Source organism: Leptosomus discolor, chromosome 12 (genome assembly GCF_034619465.1).
Source record: "Leptosomus discolor isolate bLepDis1 chromosome 12, bLepDis1.hap2, whole genome shotgun sequence".
Taxonomy (NCBI): domain Eukaryota; kingdom Metazoa; phylum Chordata; class Aves; order Leptosomiformes; family Leptosomidae; genus Leptosomus; species Leptosomus discolor.
The window spans coordinates 11864033-11878001 of record NC_141402.1 but is presented as its reverse complement, the minus strand read 5'-3'; the positions used below and the strand labels follow the sequence as shown (position 1 = coordinate 11878001).

At 39.3% G+C, this 13969-nt stretch overlaps 1 protein-coding gene across 4 annotated transcripts in view; it reads right to left on the bottom strand.

The window, feature by feature from the left end:
- The window catches only part of AP2A2 (adaptor related protein complex 2 subunit alpha 2), a 46640-nt gene that overhangs the window by 22006 nt on the left and 10665 nt on the right, over positions 1-13969 (bottom strand). For all 4 annotated transcript variants that reach the window (XM_086472407.1, XM_086472404.1, XM_086472405.1 and 1 more), the window contains exons 2-4: positions 11056-11124; positions 1870-2012; positions 1036-1229 (exon numbers count right to left, since the gene is read on the bottom strand). In XM_086472407.1, the coding sequence (XP_086328533.1) occupies positions 1036-1229; positions 1870-2012; positions 11056-11124 (406 nt within the window). The remainder of the gene's footprint in view (positions 1-1035; positions 1230-1869; positions 2013-11055; positions 11125-13969) is intronic.

Sequence of the window (13969 nt, the reverse complement as noted above, 5' to 3'; positions counted from 1 at the left end):
GTGCAACCTTGGTTAAATGTTCAGAAATCTCCACATCCCCCGTAGAAGTTCAGTCCACTTATTCTTTATGAATTTACCAATCTTCCATGAGATCAAATTGTACCTTGCTTAAAAAACAAAAAATAAACAACAAACCTTTGACTTCTGCCACAACTAGATACCGCATTACATCCTTCCTCTTGCTGCCAACTCAGACAGTGCATGTAACAGACACAGTCAGAATTAGTGTTGCGTAAGCAACATTTGCAAGCTGCAGTGCTTGACATTTAGAGTATTAATACAGTTCTTGCGTGACTTGTTACTTTTTTAAATTAATGCAAGACATTAGTTTGTATAAAACAAGATCCACGCACATTCCAAAACATTTCCTATCCATAAGGGTTTAAACACACTGCTTGCACCTATATGTTTTAAGTTTCAAAATGAGTTAGCCCTGCAATCACAAGTTTCATTTCAGTTTTACTTAACTACAGTTCCAGACATTTGCCAGGTCTGTTTAGAGACTTCTAGCTGGACAAAGGGAAAGTTAGAAAGTTGTCGGTGACAATTTGCCATTTTCAGGGATTGCTGTCTCTGTGGCTAGTAGAGGAAGCAAGAGAGCTCACACCACAGAATATTCTCACATTACTTATGAAGTCAGGGCCATTTAATTAAGAGCTTTGGTTTATAACAAAATCTGTAGTGGGAACATCTATTTACGTTCATTTATTTCTTCTTTTCATCAGGAGAGATAAGGAAAGTAATCAGGTGTGTTCACTGCCACGCATTTATACAGAACAAAAACTAGATCACCAAACTGTAAAAGTCTATTCAAGATACTGACAGTGTCTTAATTTCCACGTTGTATTTGCACACTTATACAAGCAACTCCCTGTTCAGGTGTATCACAGTATCCGCAGTTACTGGAAATTGTCGCTATTTGTACTGCAGGGCCAGGTCTGTATACTTCTAAGCATGGATTAAGCTGCTGCAATGGAACTGAGTTGTTGAAAAGGTTTACTGGTGTGGTATTTGAAGGAGGCAAGTCATACCTACCCAGCTACAAGTATTTTTGGAATTTCTCCAGCAAATGCTTCTGCCATCTCCCGGCTACCCACATTAGCAATACAATGCAGAGCAAGTCCCATGAAGGTGGGGTTGCGGCTGGCCAGGTCATTCTTGATTGCATTGTTTATTAAGCGAATCAGCTCGCTGTTAGAATTCACTAGTACGGAGATGAAGAGATATCCCTGTGATTCAGAAAAAGGAAAAGGAAGATTGATTTTAGCTGACTTAAATTACATTTTCTGTTAATGCCACACATAATTCTTTGAGACACGCAATTCTCCAATACTAAACATATGGGCAGAAATAGTATTTAGATAGCAGAGCAGAGGCTAGAAAGATTAAGTGAAGTAAACAAAAATAAGGAAGTTTAGTGTTACCCTGATTTACCAGTTTTTAAGTGTTTCATCAGTCTATTTCAGCATCTACCCAAAAAATCGTTTTAGATGAATGGGAGCAAATCAAGAATTTGGCTTACTATTCAGGCACTAGTAAGTTACATGCACCTGACAAACACAACCTCACCTATGAAGATTTAAAGAGATATTCTGAAAATTAACAGGTTACTTATCGTTTAATGCAAGACTCAAGGCAGTTACTTAACAAGAGTAATAGTTTTATACAAAGTGTACATTTTTGCTTTTACAAGCAGTGCAAGATTCCCTGTGCACAATGGTGTCTAAATTTCAGAATCAGGGCTAGAACCAAAATAAGGCTTTAAAGTGGGGGGGCATGGTGTGAATGAAGCAAAGCCCTTTACAAACCATACAGCCAAGCAGGATATTAGACAAAACAGTTTATCTTGTCAGAGACTGAGTTACTCACAATTTGTTTCTCTGTGTATCTATTGGAGCTGAGCAGGTTTACAGCTTCCATGTGACCAAAGTCAATGTCGTGCCCCAGGAGAAAGATGAAAAGCAGTTTGCAGACATATTTCTTCTTACTGTAACCATCCAGAGCCTTGTCACCTGGAAAGCAAGGAAACAAAGAACAATTAAGCCTCTGTTCCTCCTGTATCTGGTTCCCCTCTCAGTTTCACTGAGGTACCTCATCGTATCTTACAGTAACAAGACTTAGGTTGCACCTAGCAGTTAAGATTGACATCTGATTCACTATGTATCACCCTACAGAAAAGGGACAAATCAAGGGTTCAGCTATTGTAATACCTGAATTTCACAATTTATTTATTTACTCTACAGCGAGCAAAACGCTAAATATATCCACTTACCTCTGCCTTAAAGGACTATAAGTGTTACATCACTTTGTGCTAAACACAGGAAAGTTATCATAAATCATCATCCACGGATGTCAGACAATCAAACAGCTCCTGAGTTTTAAAAAAATTAATCCCAGTCATAGACACAGGTAGCTTGTAGCTGTTCCTAGTGGTCCAAGACAGAAAAATGCATAATTCTGAAAAACCTGAGCTGTCACTGAATCACCAAGACACTCATATGATACCAGTTTGAAATATTTATCCAAATTGGAAATTCACTTGTAAGGAAAAAACCCACAAACCCCCAAACCTGAAGATTTTAGCATTAATTCCATTTACCGTTATCTATATCCTAAAGGACAGTCATGAAATAATGCTATCATCTAGCCCCTGAATTATCCTGCTATGTCCTTAAAAGTATTCTCTTGCTAAGAGACAGTACAGACTTATTTTGATTTTCCTTTTCTGTCAAGAGCAGCTCTGTGTCTTCCGTACACATGCTCTCTTGTTAAAACAATTATCAAACCTTTATCACAGTAAAAGTTCTTAAGACACTTCCTGAAGTGGACCACAGTAGAGAGCTCAGTAGCAACAAAAGAATAACAGCAAGTCTTTTTAGAAAGACAGAATGATAGAGGTATATCCTAATCCTCAAAAAACCCCCATGACATGACATTACCACGAGAGCTTTAAAGTGTTTGTAAAATTTAAGTGTTCACAAGTTTCAGTTTTAGAAGAAAAATGCACCCTAAATAGGTTTGGCCTTACATTGCAGTATTGCTGTGTTTTAGAAACTTGTAAAAGCTACATGGAACAGTACAGCACCTTACAGCTCACCAGGCAGATCACTTTTTCCTGAAGGGCTACGTATGAACATACACTTTCTGCAGAACATTCTCTCCCTACCGCAAATCAGGAGATAGAACACTATCTGCTACATCAGGAAAGCCTGAATGCTGGAGTTCAGTCAGAGTAGCAAAATTTTGATAGATGCTGCTGCCTAAAAGGCTATATAAGCCCCTTAGCCTCTGCATTCTGGGTCCAGAATAACTAGTCTGTCAGATCAGTGTGTATGCTGCAGGATTGGGCAAGTTCAGCCAGAACAGCACTGCAGTAACATAAAGCTCAAGTAAGATATCCCTAACTCATTGCCCTCTCCAAAAAAGCTCCAAGCTGCATTTTTTATTTAGAACTTCAGACTTGTGTAGAGACAGTAAATATATAATAAAGAAACTTAATAGTACTGAAGTTTCTCCAACTTCCTTCTCATCCACTGGTGCAGAAGGTTAGATTTTGCATGCCACACGCACCTACAGCTCCCACAGATTTCACACGACACTTACTGACTGTATGAAGCCAGCCGAAACCTTACCACTTATAAACTTACAGTTTGTGAAGGAATGAACAGTACCATCAACACGTGAAGCCATGTTAGCGAACCAGGAGAAAGCACACTGGCACACTGAAGCAGACAATGATAAAAGATTGTGTCTACAGGCTGCAACTATGCATTCTGGGGGGCTGCTTTCTATTTTGACTCTAGAAACTTCTTTTATTTCATTTCAATACAGAACACAAATTTAAGCACGCAACTGCCATTTTAATACGGACAATGATACCCTTCAAATCTGAGTCTTTAGACATCTGTTGATTTTTTTTTTTTTTTTTTAACTGGCACAGAGAGCATATCAGTTGCCAACAACAAGAAGCTTCACCTTAATGCTATTTTTATGCTGTGCAAAGAGAAGTTGCCTTCAGGTCCATACCATGGAAGCCAATACACATCACATTTTACTTAGACACATGAAGCAGAATTACTGAAGATACTCATGACAGTGAAACCCTGATATATTAGACTCTGTCAAGATACTCTGACAACAACCAGCTCTGCACAAAGCTGCCCAAAGGCATGTTTTCCTCAAGTCACATTTACAGTTTACTGCCATAAGGCCATTTGCTGCTGAGTCAGCAAACAAATCCAGGGCAGCTTGCTTCACTAGACATTTGAGTTATTAGAAGAACCAGAGTGAAACATCCAGACTGGGGAGTAGATAGCTGTTTTGGTTTTTCTTCCTTCTTTGGAAGCAATATGGCCAGAGGGAAAAGTAGGTATTCGACCATGTCTGCATCTTCAAACTATGGCTTCAGTAGGAAAGGAATAAAGTCTTCTGTATTTATAACAGGGGAAGTAAATACCCTATGTTGTATTGTTTTCACAATAAAATGGTACTCAAGTGCAGAATCTTCCTCCCATCCCATCATGGTAGGGAGATGAAGATCAAAGGTAGCTTCCTTCCTTGCTTAGGAGAGACAAGGAAAAAAAAAAAAGAAAAAGGAAAAGCTAGACTGACAGCTTTAGTTTTTAAACATTTTTCAGCTGCTTATGAGAAGTTTCTACAAGCTCTCAGGATTCGATTTTCAATTAGTCTCTGGTGTTGACTTTGTGAGATTGGAAGGGAAGAGGGAGTATAGCGTACTGCAACCCAACTGCTTAATGAAGATCACAAGCAGAAGAAGGTATCGACTTTCACAACAAAGTGTTTGTCTTGGTTTGGCAATTCCTTTTTTCAGGTTTAGGACCAGCTTTTAAAGCATTATATCCTTCCAAGATACCAGTATTTTAAGAGTTCAGATTCACAAGGTCCTTGAATGTTGGGGTATTTGAAGCATTTTTGATGGAAGCAAGCTCAAAGCACATCACCATCCTACTAACAAGAAAAAAGGAGCCTCCTTCTCCATCATGTGCTATCAAAGAACAATATTGTAAAATCAGTACCTGAAACAATTATCTTAAGACAGAAAAAACCAGTTCATTGCCTGCTTTCAAAAGCTTCTTTTTTGTATGCAGAACTGAAGGCAATGTGAAGGTTCTCAATAACAGGCAAGCTTATAAACTAAGCCAAGTAACAGTTACTAGGACTCTTCTTTAAAGCCTTGTTAGCTCCCAGCAACAATAGAACATCATTGCCTTTTTAAAAATTGTATTATTTAATTAGCCGAGCAAGTTAAAACAAAACATTGCAAAGGTCTCACTGTGGATGTCTAACTCCAGCTGTGTTTTGAAGAAGTCTTTCATTCAGGTTCTTACTGAAATTTCAAGTTTAACTATTCAATTCTTCTCCCTCCCATGTAGCATCTACAAAGAGTTATCAAGGTTCTATTTTAAACATTACTAATAAGTGGCGTTACTTAAGTATGTGCTAAAATAGTACAGCTTCCCCCAGCCTCAAGCAAACATCCAAACAAGAGCAGGAGGAAATTTCACATGTTCTGTTATCTTTACTGCAAAATATAATCATTTCTTTTAACTCAGCTCATTTTAAAACGCCTTCAGGAACATTTGCAAGTACTGCAAATCAAGTCAGCAGAAACAGGAAGGATTCGGAACACGTCAGCAGGTTTTGCGCACAGTGGGCATTTCAAAGGCTACTTGCTTTCCCTGGAAAGTTTATTAATAATTTCTTTCTTAGAAAAATGACTAACAGCTGGTCGGCAAATAGCGCTATTATTAAGAAGAAACTACTACTTTCACATTCCTGCATCACCTCTCTACCATTTCAATAGGGAAATTTTGGGTTCCACTGCTCACAGATCTCTTGCATAGCCTTCCAAAAAGGAAGAAATAAGGCACAAATGCATTATGAGACCCCTCAGTCCTCAGGCAGCACCTTCTGTCTCTAGTTTGGACCATGAGTTAAAAAACAGCACCTGCTTTTAAATCTAATTCGATATAGTTAAAAACCAGCCTGCTGAGCAGCTACAGAGCTTACCAGCGGCCAGAGGGGGCAAGGAGGCAGTTTAGTCCTGTGGGATGTTCACTGGGCGGCAGAGGGTTGGGAGGCCTGAGAAGTCTAGTCTCAGTAGCATCCAGATGGTTGAGTGCTATCTCAAAGACAAGACAATCTTAGCTTTTAAAACTGCAGCAATGGCTCACGCAAAACAGAATGGACAACCCTCGTAAGTGTTTCTCCACATTCAGTGTGCTTCCTTCCCAGGTCGACACTGCCCTCTGTTCATGCAGTTAACAGCAACCCAGTGCTACTCTATCAGAATGCCCACTACCAGCTTAAAGGCTAAGAAAAATGAAGTTGCTTTTTACGAATGTGTCTATACCTTGAGACAAGACTTGTCTGTCTAAGAGTGACAGTCCAAACTCTCTAAATGAAAGGCTGAATATTTGTGGCAGACAACCCATGCAAATCCACAAGCCAGTATTTAGTTACCACCAGAACAGAGTATTACTAGAGCAGCCCTTCAACTCAGGTGATATTTGAAGCCTGGTTTTACTTCCAACAATTCACTTTGTCAGTTAAGACACCGATTATTTTACTGTTCATTTGCCTTCACACATATCTTAGATTATGAGAAGACAGTGTAACTAACCAGACAGCCTGCCAGGAAAGCAATTTACTGTTAAGCAGCTTCTGTTTTTATTAAACAGGTACTTTGAAGCTCATCTTCAACTTGCTGCAAAGGGTGACTGTGTAGTTTGGGACAACAGAGAAGACATGCTCGAACTGGGAAAACAAGTGAGCTGAAGTAAAAAAAAAAAAGCAGAGATTATCAACTGACATTGGGACACTTCGCACAAACCAAAACTAAGATACACTAGCACATCTGAAATCGAGCAGCGGCTCTTGTAACACTAACCTGATTAGGGAATCAGAACAAAACTAAAATCTAATGCCACACCTGGAAAAAAAGAACAAGCCTGACTCAAGCAGAGAACAAAGTTCTTTTGACTGCAGCCTATAGATTTGTGGGCAGTTTCACGACTACATAAACTCTGCTCTCAGAGATCAAATGACATAACAAATTAATAAAACAGGTATTTTTGCACTCATTACAAAGCAATTACTACTCTCACAGCCAGACTTCTAGTTTGGCTCAAGCATGGGAGCAAAATCAGCTTAGAGTCTGAACATGTAAAACAAAAGGAATAGTGTTTCTCCACTTCACACTGAACTCCTACAAGTTCTGCTTTATTACACTGGTATAGTTTCTCTCTACTACATTCATCTTATCTCAGTTAATGCAGAAGCATTTAAAGTAACTGTCAAGGACACGCTGACCTCAGCAATGGAACTTCCTCATGCTGGAACAAGAGACAAAGTCACCTTAATACAGAGATTCTAGATTCATTCTGAGCTCAGAGCACAGAAGTCAGATTAGAACCCAAAGCCACAGTGTATGTTCCATCAGTTCAAGAAAAGTACATTTTTTCCAGAGATGTGCAGCCTCATCCCAGCCTGTTAAGTACAAGGGTATTTTAAACAGCAGGTTACCCAAACACAAGGCAGGTGACAGGCTTGCCAGTTACTTGCGTGATAGAACAGGAGTGGAAATACTTAGCCTGTCTGTTACAGTGTAAGAATATATCCTGCAAGTTACACAGAGTAGGGGTCTGGATACTGCATCAGAGTATGCTGAAGAGCATAAAGGTCCAGAGGAAGGAAAGGATACTTGTGATATACCAGTCTCTTATGCCAGTCTCAAGCAAGAATATAACTGTGTCAAGAGGCACTACTGCCACCCTTGCTTCTTAGTCAGACACTTCCCTGGTTACAGCAATGCAGCCAATCCAACAGCTGCCTCTCCATCTAGGTAATACCCCAGAGCACCAGCACTTCCCACAGGTATTTAGCAAGGGACTCCATCTTAGGTTCATGGTCATACGTTTGTCTTAATCCAAACTATTTAAAAACATTTTTAGAAGTCAGAACTACACAAAAAGAAACTGGGTTAAACTTCACAGTTTCCACTTAAACTAAGACTAAAATGCATTTGTGAAGGTCTGTTTAGTTTTATACAGCCCTTCTGCAAGGAAGAACCATGCAGCACAACGCCCATGTAGAACTGCAGCAGAAAGATAGCACAGCTATCGCCTCCTCACGCTCTCAAGGCCTTAAGCAGTTACACAAGTTGTTCAAACTCAGCTGCTTCGAAATTATAACATTTATGTCTAGTTTTCATTCAGGCTGCATCAAGTTATTGTCTTCAGTTAAGTAAGATTTTTCACCTAAAATCCATACAAATTCAGTAATAAAAGTAGACAAAAGATCAACTTCTGGGAAGGGTTAGTCATCTTTCAGTCAAGTTACTGAATGAACATACACTGATATTTATTCAAAACTATTTAAATCGTGCTTAAAGGATGCTACACAATGTACACAGGCTAAACTTATTGCACTGCTTTGCTGAAAGCACCTCTATTCTCTGATCACTGCCTGATCCACGGTTCCAATCAAGCCAAAGGTTCCTACGATCATTTCTCCCCTGCATCACAATTAACCAGAGAAGAGTTCACTGTGCAAGTACTTTTAACTATTTTTGTACTTAAGCCACAAAATACCTTGCAAAACTCTGGAGCAGAACAGGTTTTTATGAACTATCAGCAGCTCTAACCTATGATTACTCAGTGACACAGCTACTAAACTACCTATGTTAATCAGAGAACACTGCTCTGACAGAATTCAGTTCACTTAGAGCTTCGTTACTTCCAAGTCTTCTTAAAGTTAGTAATACAGTGGCTTATACCAATGCTTTTACAAAGACATTCACAGAAAAGAACAGTGAAGACTGGCTCCATCATGTGGTAGGCAGCCTTTTACTAGAGGTGATATTAGCAGCCTTCTGCATACATGCTCATAGACTCTTCACAGGGCGTCTCAGGATGACTGACGTCGACAAAAATACTGAACTGTGTGTCAGTGTTCATTCTGTGATCCCCACGTAGGATTTATTGCACTTTACCAGTAAGTGCACTCAGAGGGCATAATTATCAGCAGCATTAATTTTAAAGGTTGCATTGACTGCTGTGGTACCCAGATTCATTTCTTTCACACTCACAGGTCTACAGAAGTGTGCAGGTTAGCAGATGCAGATGGACCCAAAGGGAGTTTAACTGGTTTAACCATTTTTTCTAGACTCCTTAGCTTTCATAGGGACTAGAGGTTTGAATCTAGCTTCCCCATTTCAGTTTGTAGATTAAAGTTCTTCACGTCAGGAAAACATGAGGAGTTGGGCTAGTAAGCAGCTAGTGAGATACTAATGCCTCCTATCTAAAGATGACCACCTAACAGGATTTGATCACCAAAGAGTAAGAACTGGACTATATCCCTGCAAGTCAGTATTTAAACAGTCTTAAACATGATGAACTGCTCTGCAATTCCTTACTGCATTCCTTTAAAACAGCATGTTTAACTCCAGCAGTGAAGTGAGCAGGTCTGACAGAACCTCCTTCATGCTTCAAGCACACTAGAACATACAGTAAGCAGAGAGCTTCTACAGAAGCTTCAATAATTTTCATTTTTTTATGAATTTTGAAGTTTTCAGTTTCTAGCAGACCCTTGAACTATGTGCTAGTTGCTCAGTGTGCATGCATACTTAGTATATGAAGGCGATATCTGCTGGTTGTTGTCTGGAAAATGGATATAAGTTTTAGACTTGGATAGGGTGATGGAGAATAGCCTATAGAACAGACTATGCAGAACCTGCTATTTCTGGCAAAAAAAAAAAAAAAAAAAAATCAGACCAACCTCAGTGTTAGACAGAAGCTTTGCAATAAAAACTAATAGAAAAACAATGTGACAGGCACAGGGAGGCGACTAAATGAAAGTTCCTTTTCTTATTTACCCTAGAAATACAGCCATTAGAATTTCCTCAGTTACCCTACAAGTGAGGTTACCAATATGGATAAAGTATGCTGAAATTTCTGTGAAAATAACATTGGCACAGGGGCATGTGATGGCTTCTAATTTAGAACTGCCTAACTTTTCTGCAATGTCTTGCACTGTGGTCAACTCTTACCTTCCAAGCTGTTGTTGACCATCAAGGTTTTTGCAGGTCTTCATATGCCTTTAAGAGACATATGACTCAAAAAGTAGTGACAGATCCCTGTGAAGTTCAGGAAATTTATTTCAGGCTTTGTTACTGCATTGAGTATTCCAAATAGATGCACTAATCCAAGTCGGGATAGATAATTAAGGTAAACAGGTTTAATCCAAATACAATGAATTCTGAAGCCACATAAACGACCTCCATGCTGCAATACTTTATCTAGCTACACACACAGCCCCACAACTACTTAAACAGAATGTTTGCCACAGCCACTACTGTTAGAACTCTATTCTAAAGCAACTACCCCTCAGAATCTTTAAAATTTGAAGCCACATACACAACTTGAGTACAGTTACAGCATGAGTTTTACCATGTGTTGGTAAAAATGAATTGCTGCCTCTTGGAAAGCATGAGGATGGAATTAGTCACTCCATATCCTTTGTTCATAAGAACAATTTGTATTGCTGTTGCTTATGGGCATGGTCAAGATGTATGGCTTCATCAACTACACATCTTTATCACAACCCTGTGAGAAGACAGCCTAACCCATTACTTCCCTAAAGGGGTTGGGGGGCGGGGAAGGAGGAGAAGTTTAAACAGATTATGGTTTACAGGAAATAATTGCATCCACCCATGTTTCTTCAAACTAGTTCATAGCCTTCTGGAAGAAAACAGGCTGAGCAGTCACATGGTTCGGGGCAAAGTAGTAGAAAAAAAAATTGTGAACAGTAGTTCAATTCTTTGATATAGTAGGGAGCTTTCTTTTGTTACGGCCAAGAATCACAGCACTGTCAGAAGTTCTGTAGGTAGGAGAACATTTTCAATAGTTACTCTAACAGCCTGCTCTAGCTTTTTGCTGCATCAGCAGTTGATAAAAAAGTCTAAGTGTGTAAAAACAAAACAAAAGAATGTCATATGAGGAAATACGTATAGTTTAGTATGGTCAGGTCACTTACCTTTAAATTTTGATCGAATGTTTGCTAGTTCTTTATTTATCCTCTTTATCTCTGCTTCTTTACTTTTGCCTGAAATCAAAAGAACACACATCATGATACAGTGCTCTGAACAGCCCTCTCCCACCCTAAGCTTCTTTCCACCCAACCATGCTGTGTGAACATACAAACATCAGTAGGAGTTATTACTCTCCCTTTCCAGTATTAGGACTAGATGAAGGCAAACATCACAGAGATAACTTAAACAGCCCTTCACAGGGGAATCTGAGGAGCTAAAAGGACCTCCCTGTTTCAAGAACCTTCCCAGACTTTAGACAGTATCAGCTGCACACAACTAATCTGAGCTGCCTTTATTACTGACTTTCACAAACGCTTCAGTCTTTCTATTCCTTAAACTGGCAAGAGAAAACTGAATTTTACTTCCAGTTTGATTGCTAGGTTGACAGTGCTCTGAAGGAAAGAGTCTCCTAAGCACCATCTTATGACCAAACACTTGTGTTATTCCTCACCTTAAGACAAGCCAATTTACTGTTTCTCTATTGAACAGTCATTCAGTTCCAACAGTTTTAAAAACATTCTTAACAGACACTGAAGAAAGTTGTAAACTTTAGTAGCCCAAAGACTCAAAAGACTTCAGACAGTCAGGATACATGCATAAGTTCAGACTTTCAATATGCCCCATGTAAGTCACTTGAAAAACCAGAAATATTTAAAAGTCACATTTTATTAGGCACCTTTACCACCTTAGGCTCCTTAGCACAGTCTACATTTCATATCAAGTTTTGATTCCAAGAATGGGTATTAGGATTTCCAGTGCCAATTCAGAGAAATAAGCTGTAGTTTAAATTCTGATAATGCAAGCTTATTCAAGTAATACTTGCATTGTCCAAACCAAAGCAGCTTATTACTCTTTAGCATTTTAGGTTTTGGTGATTGAGATTCTATAGAGGTCTGGGTCCACTATCTCCTACACGAGCGAGCATGGTAGGTAAAACTATATATATACACACACATATATATCTCCAACTCATGCGTTACATTCAGTTGAAGTTTGAGGGAAGCAAAAGAAGTCTACTTCAGCACTGGCACAACTGGTTGTGTTGAAAATTCAGATCCAGACCTACTCAAACTTTCAAGCAGTTTCCAAAACATCAACTAGCAGCAGAAAAAGTCAGCTTCCTTTACTCTTCAGCACATGTACTTGGCTACAAGGTTGCAAATAAAAGTTTCCTGGTCCTGTTTGAAAATGGTCCAACCTTCTGAGTAGTGGGGATCAGATGCTCTACTTTCACACCCCACTTTCCTCCACACCACTCCAATCACGACTACAGCCAGGTCAGTGAAAGGAGGGCATGTGACAAGGCTTGAGGAGCAGATCAGGACCAGCATTCTGCAGCACCTCCAATCTCACCCCCTTCCTCCACACAAGCAAAGGAGCAACTCACAGCATTTAAACATCCTACCACACTTGCATGTCCAAACGTCCTGTCACTCAAAGACTGTCAATCACCCCTTACTAGTCCAAAGATGATCTGACAGCAGGCCAGATGAAAGGTGATTAAGTAACTGAAGGAAACAAGTGCCTCAAGATAGGTTAATAGCAAAGTATTTAAAGTATAAGGGAATCCCACGCCAAACAAATTAAACGAGATTTTGTAGCTTCTTGATTTAGACAAAAGGAAACTGAAGTTATGCACTTCCAAAATCAACTCTTGCATAAGATGCAGAAAACCCATTTATATTAATATGCCTATAATAATGGCCACAAGAGTACAGACAAGTAGGAACACTAGCACACTGTACAAATGGCAACTACTTCAGCTTGCCTTGTCATTTTAACAAAATACCTACAGATTTGCTTAAAATAGAATTTTTCCATTCTACAACACTGCTTTATAAGGGACACTGCTCAAAACACCGAGGTGCCAGCAGGCACTCCACAGGGCAGAAAACCCCCAACTTCCCCCATACCTAATCCTGAAGAACTACTTGTACCTACTCGTCCATTTACTGCTTTTAAGACATTAAGCATTTTCAGAGCTCAAGAATTCATGATACCTGTTCTGAAACATAAATAGTAGTTGCTATCTGTATGCATCTTGGTTTTCAGATAAAGCAGGAGATATGTCCACAGTTTTAATTTGACCTAGAAAATTCAATTAACTTCTAGAATGTCAAGGCCAGAGATCACAGTATACTTCCCTCCATTTATAAAATGCATCTGTTGGGATCACAAAGTTTAACGAGTTTTCACTAATATTCATGCAACAAATCAGAAGAAAGCTTATAACGTAACTTGCCAACCTGAAGGAAGCTGGTTTTAAAGCAGTAACATTATTTACTGTATAAATAAGCAGCAGCTCATACAATCTAAGGCTTGAAGTCTCTTCTACTATAGATTTTAGATTTGTCTTAACTGGATTACATTATTTGTCCTGTGCCCATGGCAGAGATACTCAAGTGTTTGTGTCCAAGATACTTGCCAGCATTAGGAATTCACTACTAGACTGAAGCAAGTCTTCTGCTCCTGGGTCGATACTCTGAGCAGGCCACAATAACACATACCAAAAGGGTGCAAGTGTTTGTGCACATAACCAACAGTCCAATTTCCTAAGCTATCACGTTAGCACTCTTTTTAAAGACTTGAAAACACTTCCCTTATTTTCAGCAATTCATCAGCTCCAGATGAAGATTTTGATTTCTACAACTATTCATTTCTTTCCCCTTTTACCGAGTGAAGAGCACATCCCATTAAAACATTACTGCTGAGCCTGGAGATTTTGTACTTCATTTAGATTAATGGGGCAGAGACCATTGACCTAAGTCTGGGATATTGCTAACCTGAGTAGGATACTTTAGAAGCTAGGTCCTTGCTCTCTATCTTTAGGTTCTGTTCTTGAGGGAAATGCATTGCAAT